A 22,083-nucleotide genomic window follows, 5' to 3' on the forward strand; every position below is an offset into this window, starting at 1 on the left:
GAGGACCAACAGTGTAGCTATTGCACTTCTTACCAATTCAGAGCAGGGTTCCAGATTTCAAACAAAAGTGAATGTTAAGGTGGGGTATGACCAAAAGAGCAGTTTCAATTTGGGTGCAAGGTATGTACTTCAATGAATATCATATGATAGATCTGTGTTCTGTCTCACCTGACATCTCTTGAGTTTTTATTAAAATTATTATTAAAGGTATTTCTTGAGTACAGGCAGCAACACTGGTCTTCCTGTAGGCACTAATGAATCCAACTCAGGAGAGAAGGACTGCTATCATCAGCTGGCACCGAGCAGCCTCCTTTCAGAGTTAGATCCATCACAGGAACGTGGTGGTCAAAACACAAATGAAAGCTCTTCCATTGAAGGTCTTATTTAAAATACCTGACTGCAGTCACAGATGTATTCTATTTTTTAAAGTAACTGCTTCATATCAAAGTCAGATTCCTTCATTTTTCTGGTAAAACATATTTTCATCTCTTTCAGTGTTTTGAAGCTCATGCAGGTATGGATCACTGAGCTGGAGGGAGTCATGCCTTACCCAAAACTCTTAGTATGTTCAGACTACAGAGTCTTAATAATGTGAGCCAGACAAATTATTCATAGTAAAAACCCCTCTGACTTAGTAGCGTTTTTGCTAATATTCTATGGAAGATGTGTGTTTTCTTATGTTAACTCACCACTGGAATGTATTTAACAAGGTCCTTCTTCCTACGTCATGCATGGCTGAAATTCAAGGCAGGCTGCTAAAACTGGTCAGAACAGTCTTTCGGGGCTGCTTACATTGTTTGACAAGACGAGCCTATAAAATACTGGTCAATATTCTTGTGTACAGAAAAAGTTGGTTTCCGCAAATCATGACTTCAGTGTTCAGGGAGAGAACTGGCTGGAAGAGAATTAGTATTGGAATATTCTGTGTCAAACGGAGGTGCCTTATTTTTACTGAACTGACCACCACCTCCTGCATAAGAATTCAGCTTAATTGGGAAGCACAGCAGAGGACTTCCACTACTGCACAGACTCATAATTACAGTCAAGAAAATCATGTACTACATCCATGAAAACTCTCAGAAAACCTGAGGCATCTGGGCCAGAATTTAAGGTGGCAACTCTGCAGAATTATATTTCTCCAGAAAGGAGCCTAAAGTACATTACAGAAGTGTGTATGACTCAACAGCTGGGTCTGCCAAAAACCAGCCTGGTAACCATTCCAAGTTGTGGCAGAACTGTTTTAAAAAATAAAGTATTCCTAGGAAAGGTTTATACTATTTTCACAGCTATATTATTGCTGTGAGCCTTTGATTTCTATTCTAGAGTTCACCTGAAAAATGACAAGTGATCTTACAAGTACAAAGATTATGGAAAGGCCTATAGTCAGGGTTGCAGTGTCCTTTCGTAACTAGCATCTGGGACACAACCACCGAAATTCTGCGTGCTGACCACAAGCTCTCCCTCTCACACTATCTCCAGTGGCACTGCTACAAGCAGAAGAAAACAGCTAGAGTTGCAGGTCCCCTGGGAGGGTCGGCAGAGTTCCTAACTGTCAGCTAAAAAAAAGTAACCTCATGATTCGGACATGGAATAGCTCGGTCTAGCAATGTGAGAGAGAGCTCATACCAGATGCCACAATGGCATTTTCAGAAAAGTCCGATTAATGGCATAATTGTACTTTAAGCACCTATACTGCTTATTTCTCTGATCTCTTTCGCAGTGCTGTGGCAGAATGGATTCCTGTGGATTAGCTTGTTAACGGGTAATCCTATATAGTGGGTATCTTTGCTGCAAGGCAGTCTTGGCTTCCCACCCATTCAGTCAGGAATGTTTATATTTAGCTATTTTCTGGAAACAGCGCTCCAGCTGCAGCACATAGCAATTACTTTGGATGGATCTTGTTTTTCCTCAGGACATGTCTTTTTCTTGGTGTGGACTGAACAGTCTCACTAGAAGTATGCCACTTTGCCCGAACAGAGGTTTGAAGAACAAGTATATTTAACTAGTATGGGTCCAGATCTGTGTTAGATCTCGATGAGACTTGCACCCATCCCATATTCATTTCAATCCTTTCAAGTGTGTGTTGCTGTTATTAAAAATTGATTGTCATAAATACCAAAAGTATTCTCGGGCAATTTTAGTAACTAAAAGCTCCAGGGGAAAAACAAATTCCAAGAGGTGTCAGTACATTTTGCCTCTCTTAGATCCTGACGTTGAGATGCTTCTTCAGTCTCTAGTAGGATGGTGCTATGTACTATTAAATACATGGACACTGAGTCTCATCTTCCATTACAGAAGTGGGTGCAAATCAGCCAACAACGCAGTAATCCCTGTGGAGATATATTCTACGTATATATTTAAATTGCTTTGGCACCTGCTGTGCTGAACAGCTTGTAGCAATCTGTCGGTAGAGAACTGATGAATGTAACCTACCGGTTTTTATGAGGTTTAGGATCTTCATTTCTATTCTTTAACATTGTATGGCCAAGCAGATCACAAACAGCACCTTGTCCTAGAAGCAGCCTTGCTGAAGCAGACAGCACACCCCGTAAGACCGGAAGGGGACTGGCCCTGTCGTTGTCCAAAGAGTACGCACTAGCAGTAAATTCAAATTGGAAGGTGATTAAAGTCCCCAAATTCATATCTACGGTGTAGTTTACACATATGCTGGAGAAATAAAGGTGCTCTGTCTACTGCCTTGAACTAATTAATGAACAAGACTTGAACGTACTCCAGAAATACCACGCTCTGCTCTGTACTCCATAGCCCAGACATATTCATTGCTGTAGCTACTAAATTTCTGTGGCAGGGAGTTTACGTACACTATGAGTAGTGCTGCAGACTTCCTGTGACTCCTGCTTCTCCAGGAAGACTGCAGCAAGCTGCCACAGTCTCACTTAGGACTTTAAGGGGAAGAGTTTCCTGTGAGGGACAGGATAATACCCCTTGACATACGCAGCCTTTTCCTCTCACCCAACTGTCCAAGAAGCAATGTTCATAAACACGGCAGAAAGTCAGCATTTGTTTTTAAACAGTTAACAGAACAGAAGTGGCTAGAGGTCAAATTCTAAACCATGCAGAAATCCATTATTTAGTTAATACTCTATATCAGAGAGCAGCAGTACCTCCCAGGCACAAAATTACACAGACAGTATTCCTGAACTGGATCCAGTCTACTTAGTATCTGTTACCAGTTTTAACTAAGAGAACAGTGTTGCAATTACGGGCTATAAAGTAAATTGAACATCATACTTGCTTTATAAAAATAATTGCTAGAAACTTGCGGGTACCTTATCTCTCTTCTTCCAGAAGTTAAGAAGGGAGGGGAGTCAAGGCATTTGGGCTCAGCATCACAAATGATCAAATCCAATCCTGTTAAAATAATAACGAAAAATTCAGTGGGACCTGAAATTGGACTAAGGAAATGTTATTTTACCTATTGCTACAACATCTTTCTTGATAGGTGTTAAATTTCTGAAGTCTCATTTAAAATACTGCAACAGAAGCATTATGATAAAAAGAAATCCATGTTGGTTACAAAGCAGCTGCAATATTTCAACAGTATCATTTAAAAATTATGAAGTAGCCATCAATTTTATTCACAACAGCAAATCAGGAAAGGGATTGACTTCACGTGCCTTTTTTTTTCCTTATATTAATATCTGCTCCACTGTAAAAAGCCAGATGGGTTATTCCCCTCCTAAGAAAAGCCAGATGCCCTCTTTATATCTGCCAACACACACTTTTCTATAAGCACAGAATCAATCTGTTTCTAATGAAAACATTCTACAGATCCATCAAATAAAGTACTCCAACATTGTTAATAACTGACCACTGTTAATGAAAAAACATGAGGAAATATAATGTAAAATAGTCCTAAATCATTACTAAAACACACAAGATTCTTATGCTGTATTTCTTAATATTCTGCTTGCTCCCATTTGTAAATTTCAAACACTGAGACTCCAACTACTTCCTACAAATATACATTATGCAATACATATGGAGCAATAATTTGCAGCAAACATAACAAAATACTGGAAAAGGAACAAAAGTGCTATAGAATCTGGCAGAATGAATCCAAACAATGTGCCTTGGATTTACCAGAATCCTCTGTGTCTTCATGCATGCGTACTTCCATTGCTCCGCTTTCCACAAAAGGGAGATTCCAGGCCATTTAATCATAAATTCCTGGGATGACTCTCTCTCCTTGTTTGTAGGATTTGTTTTTTAATTGTGTTTACATTCTTGTGTGTGGGTTGGGAATTTAGGTTTGTTTGTGATGAAACATCAAAGTTGAGTCCCAAATTAATACTGTGTAGTCATATATTCTTTGCACCTTCCCACAAGAGGATAATAGAAACACACACGGTTACCAAGTTTTATGCAACATTAATGGGATTAAACTAATCTGTAAACCTTTGTGTGATGTGATTCTGCTTCCCATTGAATTTTCCTACTGTTATTTTTCCTATGTTTGCTTATTGATATTCTATTTTCTTTGTCAGATTTTACAAAAAAAGCTTTCTAAATCTTCATGGGAAATAAAAAATAAAAAAATATTAATATTCTGTAAACATGCAGGTATGTTTGGTTGATATATCTAATTCTCTTTGTCAGAAAGTGGAATTTTAATCCTGACATACGCATTGCACAGGTATGTGGCCCATAATCTTTCTCCACATAGCATCACAGCGGTTACTGTACAAATTACACCATCACACGCAGGAAATTATCAGCAGTATAGAGCAGATAAAGGCTCAGACCGAGCTTGCTGTATTTTTTTCATAGAGAGTCTTCTCGGTTATCAAAAGCTACACAAGTAAATTAGCAGAACTGCTGATAAATAAAAAGTCCTCGAGTTCTGCAGAAGAACTTCAGTGTTTCAAAATCGGTAGTGAGTGAAGACGAACAGACTGCGGGGTTTGCAAGAGGCGCCAGTAAAGAGACAGCAGACTGAGATTCTCATCAACATAAGGTTACTGAAGTTATGATTTGAGTGTTACCCGAGAAACTAGTTCTCTCCCAAAATGTTGCAAAGTTTTTCAGGCAAAATGTTTACATCTGAAACTGCAGGAGCTGCTATTCACATTTACACAACACATTAACTGCTAGCACAACAATCCAGTGGAGCAATCCATTTACGCTTTGCAGAATGAATACTCAACTGTGGTTTGGGATTCTTCTTCACCAGGATCAGTTTCATATTTAGCTGCTGTGTTCTTCTAGCTGATTGCTTCTGTACTAGTAGAGAAGAATATCATCTGCCCATAACCTCTGAATTCTAAACTAGATTGGGGACCTGATCTATCTGGCTTAAAAAACATATGCATCTATTTTAGATATTTATAGAGACTTTTCACTTGGTTTATTTTTCTGATGGATCAGTATCTGGATCTGGTTCACAGAACTGCAGACACAGCTAAGGGCTGGTGTGCTGTGTTGCAAGGGCAGGAACAAGGAGCGGGTAGGAACCAGTAATACAGCAAAGGCTTTGTGTCATCAAGCCACAGCCTTATTTACGATGTGGCTGCTTTTGCCTGGGCTAGGAAAGGAATTAATTTCAGTTCCTTACATCTGTGTTAGCTCTGCAGAAGAGACTGGTATCCTCCATGAGTCCATTTAGTAACCATGACTCAGTGCGATTCCTTTATTGCAAAGCCAAACCAAAATTCCTGCACGCTTATACAATAAACTTTCACCATATCTTAATTATGTATGGGCACACTGTCCACTCAGAAAAACAGGTCATCGTACATGATAAAAATCTCCAGCGAGTGCTAGCTAGACAGAATTCCTAATTTTAAAAATTTGCATCCATTTGAAATTTCCCTGAGGTTTGTCTTCCTAATACCCCAAGTTCACCCACACATTTCCTGTCCTCACCGACTGAGCTGCAGGCTGCACGAAGGAGGGATTGGTTCTGTGCTAAGGTTTAAACCTCTCCCCTCAACAGTGCTCCAGCTCCACAGGGCTTAGCTTAAGCCTCTGCCGGTTTACATGCAAGCCAGTGTTCAACATGAATGAGTTCTGGTTTAATGAGTACAGCTGCTGGTGTGAGGCTGGCTGACAGCGCAGACACAGCCCGATGTCTCTACACTGTGCTCCAGTGCTCGTGTCCGAGCTGGCAATGCACTTCCAGCCGTTACACAGCTCCAGCCTGCTGCTGAGTGCTGTTCCTACCCCAAATGAAAGCTTAATTGCACAGAGTCTCAAACTAGCCACACACTTTATTGTTAAAATATTTTGTTCAGAACAGTCTGAGGACGCGATGCTATCCATCCTTCTCAGCCATGCCAGCCTTGGTGCTTCAGAGGAAATCCTGTCAAACACTTGATTTAGTCTAACTGAAATCGATGGTTTTGCAAATCTAGAGTACAGTTCTCAGACAAGCCCTACAAAAATACCTTACACTTCATGTCCTGTGGTAGCATGGATCTCGTTGAGCAAAGACATCTTGCTGCTGTGCCTCGGTTCTGTCAGACTTCCAACTATGATCTAAATGAAAAGAAGAAAGGGCCTTGTTGCATTTTCGGTACCTGGTGCATCTTCTATGGTCTCACCTTTGCAACACAAAGATTCTCTCACACACTAACAAGCACAGCTCACAGCCCCTCACTGAAAGACTTCAACAGACAAAACAGGCAACAGAAGGATTTAGTGAGGTAGCAAAGAACCAGAAAGATTACACAGGAAATTTAACACAGGATGGGTAAATTGAGCCAAATCAGTTCATCTCTGAAACAAAAGACCGTCTCCTCTCTGTACCAACATTTCTTAAGTAGTCTTACTTGAGCAACAGAGATCCCCAGCCCTACTACAGCAGAGAAGGTGTTTTCAGTGCATTGAAAGTACTTTCTCTCCATTTAGGTCAACTTCAGCCACTGTGGGACACGCCCAAATGATCCAGTGCAGACAGATGTGTGCTACTTCCACCTGCACTGCCTATTGCCCATGTTAAAGCACAAAGGTTTCCTTCCTAACAGCCTCCTCTAAAACTATGGTTTAATGTTCTATTTCTTTTCTTTATTGGCAGAAATGTCATCTTTATTACTTCATGACTCTCAACTGCAGTATTTCCAAGGCTATGTGATGAATCAGAGAAAGAAATTATCACCCAGAAAATACGATGGGTTGGGTTTTGGGGGGAAATAGCTCTAGTTCACTGCGTAGACCTGAATGTGATCTGGCACAAAGAAGGGGACAATATACCCCCAGGAAGGTCCATCCCTTTGGGAGGAATTCCTAGGATGGATGTCGTCCTTACACAGCTTGACACCACCTGGTTTGGCATTTTGCTGCTTTGAAGCGAGAGTTACAGGGAGCTGCCTAAGTCATAGAAGCATTATTCAGGTTGCAAAAGACCTCTAAGATCATCAAGTCCAACCACCAACCCAACACCACCGTGCCTGCTAACCCATGTCCCCAAGTGCCACATCTACACGTGTTTTCAACACCTTCGGACACATTTTTTGAGTACACTGGAAGCTGGACCCATTCACAGTTTATAGTGATAGCACAGAAGTGAGTGCTGTCACCTCCAGCGCCATCCCGTCCCCGGCTCTTACCAGCCACGACGCAGCGCGAAGCTCCCTGATTCCCCGGACTCTCACGATTTCCCTTGCCAACGAAATAACCGCGAGCTGAACGCTTCCCAGTTGTATTTCTGCTTACCGCCCAGAAGAGCGGGCAGAATGTGAACGCAGAAAATCATTTCCCCCCACATTCCGTGTTATTTTCCAACTACAGTTTGCTCCTCGCGCTCACAACAGCATCAGGTTTTGCTCTTTCTTCTATTTTTCAGGGGTTTTTTTTGGTCAGGCAGAGGCCTAACGACGCTTGTAGAGGGGAAGTACCCGGGGGGAGGAGGGGGGAGCAGAATCACCTCAGCAAACAAGCGAAGACACCGCTGAAGGAGAGGGGGGACCGTTCCCCCCACGGCCGGGCTCCTTCCCAGGGCTGAACCCCCGACCCAGCCAGCGGCGGCGACCCCGGGGGCGGGCAGACCCTGAGGGGAGCGGGAAGCTGAGGGGAAGAACGAGCCCCGGCAGGGCGGGAAAAGGGCTGCTGGGGGGCGGAGGAGGAGGAGGGAGGGAGTGGGCGGTGAGGGGAGGGCAGGGCTGAGCCGTGCCCGGCGGGCGGGAAAGGGACACCTGGGCGGCTGCGCCGAATCCTCCTCTCACGTAGGTTTCGACTTTCATCCCCGCCCGGAAACTTGGTGGAGGAGCCGCGTATCGCCGCCGGTCGCAGGCCGAGTTGGCGCCGGGCTTCCCTCGCCTCCTCCCTCCCCTTCCCGGGGGGCGAGCGAGCCGCTTCCCGCCCCCGGTGTCTGCAGGTAAGCGGGGGGGGGTCCCGCCGTGCTGAGGGGGCGCGAGGCCGCGGGGGGGTCTTGGGGCGGCTGAGGGCGGCAGCTCGTTCCCTCGGCCATGGCCGAGCGAGGTCTGTTCGGTCACGTCGGTCATTTGTCGTCAGGCTGGGCAGTGAGGGCGGCTGGGGCTGGGCAGCGCAGGTGGAGGCTGCCTGCCCCAAGGGTTTAACCCTTCAGAGGCCGGGCTCGCAGGCAGGCGGTTCTGGGGCCTGTGAAGGACACCCCAAACTCGGCGCTTTGGCCGTTTTGTGTCGGTTTGAGGGAGGCTGCAGGGCGAGATTTCTTCACTAGGAGATGGAGAAGGTACTAAGTTGGCAAGTTTTTGGTGCTGTGCTGGTTATTTGCGCAGAAAAAGCCTATAAATAGAAGTCAACAGGCGAAGGAGAGCAACGTGACGATGTGGACATTTCATAAATGCCTTAAACGTAAGAAATACAGGTGGTAAATACGCGGTAATGCTCTGGAGAGGTTTGCAGGAGGCTTGGAAAGAAATGTTTGGGGGATACTATGTGAACTGGAATGCTTTCATTTTATTTAAGCAGTTTTTCACGAGGGGTTGAAAGCGGGATGAGGCTGCGTGCAGCCGCAGGGACGGTCCCGCTCTGCCTCGCCGCCTGGTCGGCATCGCCCTGCTGCTGACATTCGCCTCCTTATCTGGCTGGAAGGGAAAAGAGCAGGCAGCTGGCAGCTGGTGCCAGCACGGGAGGTGGCAGGGAGAACCCCTTTCGATGGCACTGCAGGCTTGGTTTGCTTTGAGCCATGCTTGAAGCGGCACTTTTCAATTCCATGAGCCGTTTTTTTTGGCCCACTTTACCTTGGTAAAGTAAGGAATGCAAAATGAGCATTTCCCTATTGCTTGCCAGACCAAAAAGAGTTGTATTTTCACCTTCTGCTCCAGTTTTTTAGCCGATGCCCAAGGACCATAACTGTATGAAGTCTCCCTAGGAAACATTAATCCAGCCCAAGTGCAGATAGCGAGTGTTAGGGGAGGTCTCTACTGTGCAAAGGGTATGTTGGGGCAGGGTCACAGCATGCAAGCCTGTGGAGATAACAGGCAGCCCAGGGAAGTTTCTGTCACTGTCACGCGGCCCTAGAGTTGTCCAGCTTAATCCTCTTGCCTCTGGAGATTCCAGAGCAGCCCAAGATTTGGGTGGCGCGGTGTAGTTTAAAGAACTGTAGTTACCCTCCCGCAGCAATGCCAATTGTGTGTTGTGCCTTTGAGGGACGGTGCTGACGTTTCTCCTTGATGCTTGAAGGCCAGAGCTCATTTGGCAGTTCTCCAGCAAAGAGAAAGCAGATTGCGCACATGCCTCCTTCGAAACAGAACTTCTTTCTCTGAAGTTATACGCTCAAACTCTTCTTTTACAAGGCAGCTAAGCAGATGTAGTGTGTTTGCTGCTCAAAGGGACTAAGGCACTGGTAATATTTATTCCCTGCCCCAAAGAGATTTGCTCCCTGAACTGGCTCAGGAAGTCAGAACAGCACCAGTGCTTGTGCAGGGAAAAACAGGGGTCATATGGCTGAGGATGGAGCAGAGAAATGATAAACAGGAGCCCGACCTTTTATGGGGTTTGCTAGCTGTTAGAAAAAACTCAGCTGTGCTGTAAATCCACATCTTCGTGCACTTTATTTGTGTGTTTGCTCTAGTATGCAAGCTTGATGCATATGTAACTTATTTACATAACGGAGATGCGCTAGCATAAAACCCCAGTGAAATGAAATGGAGAGAGGGACCTGTGCTGTTCAGCAAAGAACCTTGTCTGTTAAAAGACAAGTCGCTTTTAACGTTTCTAACCAAATGAATAGTGAGGGAAGTGAGGAAGAGCTAAGGAACAAACCCAGCCATATAGTCTGGGGAATGAGAGCTGTGAAAGGTGGAAGAAACAGCTCCAGAAGGGACCTGGCAGCTAAATGACCTCCAAAAAACCCCATGAGGTTCAAAGACACCTGATGAAACAGGTTGAGGATTATTCTGGATAACATTAGTGCTACCTGAATGGTGATTCCAATAACTTCAATTAGAAATTGTAATTAATGGTTTTGTAAACACTAGTAGTACTGTACTTCCCTAAGTATGGTTAATAGATTAATTTACGTGTTTATGAGATTGTACAGTCTTAGACTTAGTAGTATAATAAGAATAAACTTAAAAGAATAAATATAACTGCAGAATAACAGATCTGTAGTTTATGAAGCACCCCTGCTCTATTTTGCAACTCTTCCTTGTGCATTGCCATATATTTCTTGTTTTCTGCATTAAAAAAAAAAAAATCCTGCTGCAACTGCTATATTGATTTCACTTTGAAAATTAAGCTGCATCATTTCATTCTGATTGTGTATATCTTGCCAGAGTAGTTGCAGCTGTTGTCTTACTCACAGGCCTGAGTATGTTTTGCTGGTTTAATACAAAACCCTCTTGTTTGGCTTTTCCTTCTCAGCTTACTTTAGTGGTGCTGCTCATACAGTTGTTAGGAATTGTATTTGACAGTCCCTCGTCAGTTTATGTTCCCTGATTTATAGCACATAAAATGTTGCTCTTGGCTTTGAAATTTCATGACATGAATTGAGTTTGAAAATATGAAAATATTTGGCAATTTTTTTGATACTTTGGATAAGAAATTGCCCATGAGTCAGTATCTCACAAACCATCTAACGTGTTAGAGGAGATTTAGATGAACACAAGTAGTAGGAATTACTATGCTGGTCCAGGAAAAACCACTCAAGACTGCAAGGAGGGAAATGGAATAAAGCTGGAGGAATTTGGAGAGCCAATCAGCAGCTTACAGGCGAAGGCTGGTTTTGTGTATATATGGTGGTCCCCTGAGTTTAGAGGGTCTCTGCACATTTTGTTTGAAGGCTGTAGTGTTCCTTATTTGGAATATTTTGGAAGGGAAGTCCTGGAAGGGACTGTGTATTTAAAAAAAAGTGTTGTCTAGCTTTGTCTATTCTTTGCCTGGGCTTTAACTCATGCAAGTGTTGCAAACCGTTGCAGGACACTCTCTCTTTAAAAGCTGATTTTCTGACCGTTAAAAGGGGGTTGAGATAAAACTTGACTTGCTCCTCTGAGAGTTTAAGGGGCTCACCTGTGACATCAGCTGTGTTGCAGTTGTTGAAAGTCCAGTATATCATCATGAGCCCTATCTGTAATGTTCTCAGACTTGTTAATGTCCCACCCCTAGACTAATACATTACAGATGAATTCTTCTCACCTAGTAAGTGCTATTGCAGGTCTTTAAATAGCAGATAAATAAAGCAAGCAGTCCCCACCCTGGGAACCTTAGATCTGAGGATATCCTCTTTTACATGATCTCAACTGGTAGTGAACAAAAATTGCTGTATGATTATTTCAAGTAGGATACATAAAAATAAACATAATGGGTCTTCTGGGCCTTTTTGTACTTATGACTAAAAAAGAGAGTTCCTGTGAGGTTAACACCTGGAGCTACTTTGCTCATAATCTCAATAGGCTGAAAACTGAGCCGAGAAGAGAGATTGCCTCCCTGTTCCTGCCTATACCCGGACTTGAGGCTGTTCACAGGTGGCTAAGAAAGAATGTGTTTGCTGCATTGATTTGTGGATAGCGGACGGACTTTGGTCTGTTGTTCCAGCTCTTTTAACTGGTGAGACAGCCATGCCCATTTTAAAATTATTTTTAGAACAAGGGAAAATATAACATAATTATCAATTTACGTATACTGTAAATATGTGCCCAATGAAGTAAGATAGCAATGGTTCTTAAAGACCTGTTTCTGATACCAGCTTGGTCATGGCTTTAAACCAAGATAAGATCTAAAAAGAAACCAAATCAAAAATGCCACTTGCAGTTTTGTTTCCCCCTGCCTGTGACAGCTGTAGGTTTTAAGTCAAAAGTCAACAAGATACACCAGGAGAAACTGTATGATTAAAAGGGGTCTTAAATTACATGTGCAACTGTATCTAAGCTCATGAACCTGTAATACAGATGTCCTAAGCAGCAGGGTGTGTCTCAAGCCTTTTAAAAATGAGCCATAATACTGTTCTGTAAATCTCTAGGGGAATATAATTCTTAATCCAGAGATTTTTTTTTATTTTTTTTTTAACTTTTACTGTCGTGCTTATTTACTTATGGGCTGCCATCTGTGGTGAAGGGCATTTCAGCTACTGGTTGCAGCAGCAGCTCTGCCTGCCCACAGGCACTGGCGGGAGTTTAAGCTAACTTCAAACTTAGCTGCACGCCACCCTGAGGAGCCGCGGTTTGAGAAGACATGATCTAGGGAATAAGGTGGTTTTTTTCTTTAGATGAAGATAACTTGTTTTTTGTTTGTTTTTTTTCCTTTCCCCTTTACCATGATGTGATAGTAAGATGGGATGTAAAGGGGAATTACAGACTTAATTATCTTTTAATTCACTTTTTGAGTTAGTGGGAACAGGCTTGGGCTAGAAAGTTCTTTGCACTGGTTTTGATTAAATACCCTCTTGGCCCGTGAAAGGAAGTCTGGGATATTGTATACTGAGTGGTGTGATCCATCAGCACAGGCTGGGGCAGTCCGGAGCTGTTGAGAAAGTAGAGCCAGGACTAGAAGAAATTTGATGGTCCCTCTAGACTAGCGCTCTCAGCCATGCTGCATGTTTGTTGCTGATCATGGCTTTTTTGCAGAGTTTAGATTCCAAGTGCCTCTTGCTGTAAAGGGATGCTGTCGTAGATTGTGCCAAACTCTTCAATTTAAAACACAGCACCATAAAAAAAAAAAAAGTAGTGCTAGTGTAACTGAGACCAAAATTTGACTTGGTGTGGGTAACGAAAAGTTCTGTGCTACTTTATCCTGCAGTAAAGCCCTGATATGATGTGTCTGATGTTAACAACTGTAACTATCTGTCTGTTGATAGGAAATATTTCATCACCAGATGTGATGTTCATGCTGCTGGATTGCTTATGGTAAAGTTATGTAGAAAACAATGTTCACAAAAGTGTTGTTTGTTTGGTTTTGTTTGTTGGTTTTTTTTAAACTCACCTAGAAAATTAATTATTTCATGGTTAAGGTTGAGAATAGCTGAGATTAGTTGCTTTAAACTGAACTTAATTTTATTTATTTTGAAGTAACACTAGATAGAGATTAAAGCTTCATAGGACTTTTTCACAAGACAGGCAGGGCTTGGAGCTACAGAAATACCATATGCCTACCAAAAGCAACAGTCTCTCTCTTTTGCCCTCCCCACTTCTCACATTACTTTTAAACAGATGTGATGATGACTGCCTTGGTAAGGATATTCAAACAGTGACTTGTAAAAACACAGAGCTATATAATGCACAGTCTACTGCTTTGCTTGTATGCTTTAGAAATTCTGTGGTAAGAACAACACCCGGATCACAAATGCACAATGATACATAGGTTTTCTTTCGTCAGGCTGCTGCAAAAGCGGTAGATATCAGGGCTGGCTAGTTATGAAGGCTTATACCCAAGACAAGCCTCTGCACATTACGTGCTTATTTCAGATTGTGTACACCATGGTGCTATTTTCTTTGTATAGACAGGGAATTTACAGGTAGACACACAGACGATGATGTGGTAAGAGCATGTGGTGTTCATATATAGCCAATAGATGTGATCTTTACCTCCTGTCCTCAAAAGCAAATCCAAGTCTTTGGAAAGTAAGTGTGTTACCAGATACTTAGATGAACCTAAAACTTAATGTCAAAACTCCTAATCCCTCTTTGTTTTGGTTTTAGACTTTTGGCTTTAATTGCAAGAGAAGCTTTGGTTATTAATTACAGATTGGGTCCTGTATCCTTAAATTACAGGATTGGATTCCTTCTTTCTTTGTCTATAGAAAACCTCTCCCAAAACATCAAAGCTGATTTTTAGGGATGGAATTGCAGATAGTTGCCAGGTTAAAAATGTAGGTGAGGTGAGGGTGGAGGCAGGGGTATTTGATTTCCTAGAGAGAGATGAGTAGACACAATAGAAAGAAATAAAGAACATGAAAAGAAAACTCACATGTGCTGCCAGTGGTGAAACTTCCATAGGAGTCTTTGGGTCAAAATCTGCAAAGAAGCAAATAAGGTGAGTAGAAAAACAGAATTTCTGTGAGCATAAAATGAGCAACTTGCACGTTTGTGTGGAAGGCAGGGTGTAGAAAAGATGGTGGATATAGCAGAAGCATCTAGCAAAGGTGAGAAAGCCGCTTCAGTTCTGTTTGATGGCATTTAATTAACCTGTTTTTCAGAGCAGTAGGTTAAAATAGTCACTGTTTAATCCCCTTGGAAGAAAAGCGTAGGTGGAAGACATTTTATACACCGCTACCTAATTCCTTAAGAAGAAGGGAGGAGAGGGTAAATTTATTGGTTCTTGTTACCCAGATAATATTAATTGAATAATAACATCAGAATCTCCTGCTCTGTAGAAAGAATTGGGATGAATTGTTGAAGTTGTATTTGTGTAGTCCCGCTACTTTAGCATGCTGGGTCTCTGGTGAGACAGCTACTGTTCTGTGGTATCATTAACTGAGCTGAGAAGCAAATGTTAAGAGCATATGGTAGTGAGAGAAATTAATTAGAAGTGCCAGCTTAGTTTTTCATGTCAGCTCCTAAAATTAGGTGTCTGATTGCATTTTAAGCTATTGGTTGCTAGTAAGATTTTTAGAATAATACAGAGCGAAGACATCTTTTCTTGTGTTGAACTTTCAAATATGGTAACAAAACAGTTTAAAGAAAATATCTTATCTTTAAGTGCATTATGTTAAAAATGGAAATCCCCGTACCATGCTGGAGAGCTGATGTTGCAAAAGGTCCTCAGGAGAAAACTCCATGGGGTAGTGTTGCTCCAGTCAGCCAAGCCTTTTCGCACATCTCTCAGAAAAGGTTTTCTGGAATAATAAGTCTTTTCTAGTCTAACAGGATGATGATTCAATTAATGAAAATACAATCATTTTTCTGTTTTCTGGTTGAGAAAGCAGATACTTGCCCAGAAGATCAAGCAGATTAAGTACAGAATTGTCCAACAAGCACGGAAACACCAGGGAGTTAGAATACAACTTATATTCAAATTCATGGTTAAAGAATAGGCATAAATGATGGGGACAATGAAAACTTTTTAAATTGTCAATTGTCCTTTATGTTGAGTACAGTAAAGTAGCTTTGATTTAGAGTTTCTCAATCAAAATGTTCGTATATGTGCTGAGTGGTTACTCTTGGAGGTGGCTTATTAGAAACCCTTTGGCTTGAAGGCAAGGTTCGTTAGTGAAAGGGTTACTTCTTATTTAGCTGTATAAATTTACCATTTACAGAAGTTTTGACTTCCTGCTTTCACATTCAGTGGCCTGATTTTCAGCAATATCAGAAAATAATAAAGATAACAGAACGTTGTGTCACCACCTGAAACTATTCTTGGGTTCGGTATTGTGCTTTTTGTAAAAGGTGACCTACTTTAAGTGTTGCTCATAAAAATCCTCTGATATTTCAACGCTATTTTCTGTACCACTACTGTAAACTAAAGACAGTTTACTCATGGTTGAGAAACACTGCAGGAGCACACTGGAAGTGTTCAGTCAGGACAGTAGTGTGTTTCATATAAAAACTGTCCCATTTCACGTACGTGAAATCCTCGTTCAGAGAAATTTGGCAAAACCCCCCTGTTTCAGAACACTTTTGCTATGTACTTCTCTCTGTCCCTAGAATGAAAAAGAATTGCCATTCTGTGAAGCCTCAAACTTCTTAACTGAGTGAAAACTGTTTGAAGAAAGTTTAGCAAAGTTCTACCACTTTTTCTTATGGTTTATTGCTGGAGCACTGGGTTTGCTACATTGGAATCCATCTTGAATTTGCTTTTAGATAAGCAGATGGTTTTTGGGTTAGTGCCCTGCTGGTATGTGCCCTCAGACAGCTTAATCCAGAATGTGCTGGCTTTGTTTTGTCCACTCCAAAAAAATTAATTAATTGTTTAGCCTTTAGTTGGAATGTTGCATTTCCAGTCTCCCAGGGAAATGTAGTTATAAATGTAATAAGCAGCATAATTATTGCAGTGAACTATTACATAGCAGTATATGTGGGGCACGCGCCCTGCAATCTCAAGGCCAATTTTTACATCGGGGTTTTCAATAACACAGTCTATATCAACATAGAAGTGCTAACCTACAGGTACATGAAAATAGAAACCAATTGTATTTCCAAAATATTCTCCATGGTACAAGTAGTTTTTTGCGAACTAGTTATTTGACAGGTGGTTTTTTTTAAAATTATTTTTTAACTGGAGCGGTATGAGACATTGCTCTGTCATCCTAATCTGTCAGGAAAAATTTTACACTTTTGTTTTGTGTCCTTACTGTAGACTGGCTGCATGTTTCTTTATTTGGCAATATAGAATGTGCTCTAGCTCACTTTATAAATCAGTTAGTTAACAGAAACACTCTTGATTTTCTTTTTGGTTTGTTTTATTTGTTGCTTTCTCTTTCCCCAGAAGCTTCCTATGTGATCTTAGGTAGGTCACTTGAGATCATGTTCAGACACTGAAGTGTTAAATTCCCATGAGCTGATGCCTCTGTGGGACTGTATTTTAGCCTCTGGTGATGTCATTTGTCAGTCTTTAAATGGGAATAGCAATAATGGTATACCTCAAAGAGATGTCGTTAAGGTAAATATGTTCATGACTGAAAGGGACTCCTGTCAAGTGCTGGAATTGTATGGGCAGACAGGCCTGGACTGAGTTGTGCCACAGTTTGTGCTCCACGCTAACAATGGCAGAGTGAAATGCCTTGAAAACAGGGAGCAAGAGTTGCGTTTGGAAACGCTGAGACTTCAAATGATATGACTGGAAGCAGGGATGTTGCTCTTGGGGTAGCCAGGTACCACAGCCATAGTTCCTTTTCAGTGACTGTAGCGCAAGTGGAGGCACGACGTTGGAAAGATTTCCTAGATAAATATGCTTTTTAAAAAGGATTTTTTTAAAGAGCTGTAGAAGTAATTCATCAGGTCTGTTTACAAGTCTGGGGTGCTTTAGAGGACTGAACAGAGTTTGTCCATCAGGAATGGTGCTGAGTAGTTCGCAGTCGGTGTGTTTCTTGGCATACTCCCTGCTAGAGCTATTAACAGCATTGTAGATGTGCAGAGGGGGTGTATATCTGAGGCTCTGTGCCCTAGCAGAGTTAAAACAAGAATAGGCAATGTGCTAATATTGTCAGGAATAGTCTTGCTTTGGCAGGGAAATAGATTAGACAACCTGATAAGTATTCCTTTAAAAAAAAAAAGAGTCTTTTCTTTGAGTCAGTGTTACAGTACAAGCAATCCTACTTTAAAAAAAAAGCCAACAGTGATTTTTTTTTTGTTTGTTTTTTTAAATACAGTAAAGATGAAGGTAATCTCAAAGACATCTTTTCTCTAGCCCACACAGGGTAAGAAATGAGGAAATATAGAGAGATTTCTGCTGGTTTATTTCCTTCAATTCTTTGTCATGTATAGGAATGGGGTGTATTACTTTCTAAATAATTCAGATTCCAGAGGCATTCCTTGCGTTATACTTATAGAACAGCGGAGTCCATTAGAGCAGCAACATACGTATACATCAGGCTGTAACATTTTAATGTAGTCAGTAAGTAGTAACTTGGGACCAAGCTAGATCCTTATTTTATGATTCCTTCATATTATGTGCATTGCGTGTAAGCTAAAAGATATGTGAGGCCTCAGGAGAGGTCCAAGTACAACAGAGAAAGGCAGGAGCAGGGAACATGCCACTCAAGGTGGCCTTGTTGGAAGGAACCTGGAGAGGGGGAATGGTGTAACAAGAGCAGCAATGCAAGAATGAAGTGGGTTGTTGGGGTTGGTCTGACCTTCAGAGGTTAGGACGAGTAACTGAAATTTGATGGAAACTGCAAAAGGTTGAGTATATATCTGACTTCCCCTCCAAAGCTGGAATCCTAGGGACTCTAGACAGACTCTCTTGAAATTGGTCTGTTGAAGCTGAGAGGAGTTGTGCCTGTTGTGTTGAAACAGTGCATTTTCTAGACACTTAAAATCTGTCTTGTGCTGAAGTAGTCATCTTTGCTGGATAAGATGTTAGCAATTTTCCTCTTACAGAACATCTGCTTTCTGACTGAATCACCGAACAAGCGGCAGGCTTGTTTGAGCCTGCTGTCCTCCCTGTGCTGCTCACTAACTCCTGCCTTGCCGAAGGCTGTGGGCTGGGATTCATCACGGACGTGTCAGGCTTGGGTTCCCTGGTGTCTGCAGGAGTGTCCTCCCTATGGAAAGGACAGTGGTGTAAAAGTAAAATTTACTTTGGCACTTTTGAATGAAATCTTCACGTCTTGTTTTCGAGGATCTAGAATTGAGAGAGCAGAATATCTTAGAGCTACAGGGAAGAAAAAAAAAGGCAGCAAGATTGTGGTGATACTTTTATCTTCCAGGGGTTTTAAAATGACTCATAAATGGGATTCATCTTGTGTAACCTTTAAACACAGAGAGCCGGGAGTGAATTTGGTAAATAATCTGAAAAAAACCCATATAAAGGTAGTTTATCAGCAAAATTACCATGGGGTTTGTTTTCACTGAGAAGGTAGATTTGTTTAATTGCCTGCCAAAGTTTTATGCAAATACTGCAACCCGAAGCACAAGTATTTCTTATTGGTAGATGTTTGCCTTGGAAGCTTGGTGTTTTGTTAACTGCTGGTGCTGAGCTGATTGATTAGAATTGGTAGGTGATGTTAAGTGATTGTCTGATGTTGAAATGTTTCCTTTTTGCTTGCAAGGTAATTTAAGATCAAATTTTTATAAGGCAAACAGTAGGGTTGCCTGTTTCAGATGAGGTAAGTCCTAAAGAACAGGGGCATTTCTAAGAGAGGAGGGCATGGATACATCTGCTTTGTTTTGCTTGTATGCTGTCTGTGTATTGTGCTTTCTCTTCTGGGGAGCACTGAGTCAGTCATGTAAGAGTTAAGGAGTAAAGGCAGACAGAAAAGCAAGGTGTACATCCAGCCTAAGTGCTTTCCTCAAGGTTGAAGATGCTTTCTGGCACTGCAACAGCAGGAGAAGCGAACAACTCGTGCCCTATACCCACCTGGAACCGTGACAGCAGTGTTTTAATCTTCAGAAGTGAATAAGTTTCTATGGCTAGGTAAAAATTCGCCTGTAAAATGGCTTGATTCTGTAGGTGATAACGTTATCCCTTTAATTAAATAACTGACTTATACTTGACAATTAATTGGAGTGATGTATGATTTCTGTTAGAAACCCATGACTAATTTTTTCTTGCCATTCTTGCTATCTTATTGTTCTTGCCTACCCTCCTCCAAAGTTGCTGTTGCGTGCCAGCCGTGTCCTCCAGGCGCTGGTGCAGACCAGTGTTCACTCTTGCTTAGGCTTTTGCTGGTTCCAAATAAAGCAGTGGTTTTCAGATATTTTCCATGTTGCCTTTCAGAAATTTTCCATTTCATCACAGTTCTGCAATTTTTTTTTGTTTTTAAGACTCTGGGATTTTTTACGTAAACTTTAAAAAAAAACACCCAAACCACCCAAAAAAACCTCCCCAAAAAACCTCACCACCACCACCACCACAAAACCCCCCACTGTGTAGCACAGAGTGTTAGCTTCGTCTAGTACTACATTTCCTACTTCATTAAAATAACTGCCAGGTTAAAAAAATCCTTCCTGCAGTAGTCTCTGTGCTTATAGAGTAATCAGCTAGCAAACTCAGGTGAATTTTATATTTAATTAAAATAGGCAAGATTTAAACTGGATGTGACTGGAGATATCTCTATTAAAATCAGTAGAGCGGCAACACAGAGAACTCGGTTTGCCCCTTACTCACCCTAACTGTAAGGAGCTGAAGCTCAAGCCTTTGTGTTGCATTACAGCAAACTGTGGTATGGACAGTTCTTTACATTTTTCCTACTTGGAAAGCTTTAGTCTTTTTATAGGCAGTTTGTTTCCATGGGTGAATTTAGGCATGAATGAGTGAGGAACAATGCATTGTTTCTTAAAGCGAACTTTTTTGAAGGGAGTGGGCTTAAAAGGAAGGAAGTGAGGTTTAGGTTTAAGTTTCTTTTGAAATTTCTTCCTCTTATTTTCCTCATCCCCCCCAAAAACACAAAACAAAAATTGAAACAATTAGAAGTCCCCAAACTGATGTTTCACCATATGTATCTTTAAAATGTTCGGTATGAGCTGGAAAGCCAGAGAGCAAAATTGTCAGTTTAAAAACCATTATCTTGATTATCCTTCCCTTTCCTCGCTGGATTGTTCTTCCTCAAGAACATGCAGCTTTTGTTTCAGCTTTGCTAGTTCATATGTTTGGCAGGGTTTTATCTAGCCTGTGTCCCTGGTGTGTGTGTAAAGTAATGTAAGCTTCAATTTAGCCGTGCGCTCAGACATTTTGCTGAGTCAGGTCCTTACCTTCTTGGATCCCTGGGCTGATCATTCACAGGGTGGCTCTGGAAGGAAGAACCTGAAGGGGGGTGTGTGTGTGTGTGTGAAGATAGCAGGGGGAACGTAAGGCTGGAATACAATTTAATTTTTAATTGGCTAGATCTATAATGGACAGTTGGCTGGAAATTTCTGTTTCTCTTCCTTTCATTAGAGGTCCTCTGTCAGACAGCTTCTACGTGACAAGTTTCCTTGCTGCTGGGCTGAGAGTGCCTGATGCTGGCTATCATGGCTGATCCCGTAGCAGAAGAACGCGTGTCGCAAGTTAGTGAACTCTGCTGTGAATGTGGTCAGATCCATCTCTTGCTGGACAATCATCTCTACAACTTTCAGGAAGAAGTGGATGATGAACTCATCTGCCACATCTGCCTTCAGCCTCTGCTCCAACCCATGGACACCCCCTGTGGACATACGTACTGTTTCAAGTGCCTTGAAAACTTCATGCAGGAGTATAACTTTTGTCCTATGGATCGGAAAAAGCTCTCTTTCCAGCAGTGCCACAAGTCCAGCCTTCTAGTACGAAACCTGTTGGATAAGCTGATTGTCTTCTGTCCTTTCAAGGCAGAGTGCCAGCAGACAATGCAGCGGTGTGAACTAGAAGCTCATCTGCAGAACAGGTGCATTGCCATTTACATTATATTATTACTCCTTGTGTAATACCATCAGTCTGTTGTGCCTCTGACCAGAAAGATCCGTTCTCAGAACAGTTCTTAAACTGGGGCAAGACAGGACACCAGAGATGACAGAGGGTGAGGCCAGAAAGGTGGGTGGGTGAAGACAGCGTAATTGTGCGTGTGTGTGTTGGGGAGGCCAGCTCACATCTGCTACAGAGGCGAAGGGTGAGGTGCTTGCATGCAAGTTGTCTGCAGATACACAACCTATCAAATGTAGATAAATTTGAGTGTCCTGATCTAGGGCACCTGACTGAAATTATTATAAACATGCTTATTCTTGCTTCACTTGAGCAGAGAAGAAAGGCACAAACTCAACACTCTGGAAGCAAGGGATTGTGCAGTGTTGCCAGTTTAATTGGTCCAATTAAGATGTGCAATACATAAGTCTTTGATCCAAATAATGTAAGTCCCTCCAAGCTGCACATTATGCAGTTGCTGAATCACCTACTTATAATTCCATTATCTTCCCTCATTCTTTTGCCGAGAAAGAGAAGCAAATGAAAAATACTGTATTTTTCTTTTTTCCCCCTTGTGCAGAGGAACAGAGACTTTTATTTTCTTGCGCTTGTTAGCAGAGATGTGTTTTGTTGCTTTCACTGTTGGTTGAGCTGGTGGCAGGCAGAATGTTGTAGCTTTAAAAGAAGTGCAGGTGA

The 22,083-nt window shown here is 41.9% G+C and overlaps 1 protein-coding gene across 1 annotated transcript in view; it reads left to right on the top strand.

Annotated features, from left to right (window-relative positions):
* The first annotated feature begins 8,146 nt into the window (after nucleotides 1–8,146).
* LOC104338509 (ligand of Numb protein X 2) overlaps nucleotides 8,147–22,083 on the top strand; it is a 32,068-nt gene continuing 18,131 nt past the window's right edge. Inside the window, exons 1-2 of the mRNA XM_075435610.1 lie at nucleotides 8,147–8,335; nucleotides 20,911–21,373. Coding sequence (XP_075291725.1) covers nucleotides 20,973–21,373 — 401 coding nt within the window. The 5' untranslated portion in view covers nucleotides 8,147–8,335; nucleotides 20,911–20,972. The remainder of the gene's footprint in view (nucleotides 8,336–20,910; nucleotides 21,374–22,083) is intronic.

This window comes from Opisthocomus hoazin, chromosome 14, assembly GCF_030867145.1.
Source record: "Opisthocomus hoazin isolate bOpiHoa1 chromosome 14, bOpiHoa1.hap1, whole genome shotgun sequence".
NCBI classification, from domain to species: Eukaryota; Metazoa; Chordata; class Aves; order Opisthocomiformes; family Opisthocomidae; genus Opisthocomus; species Opisthocomus hoazin.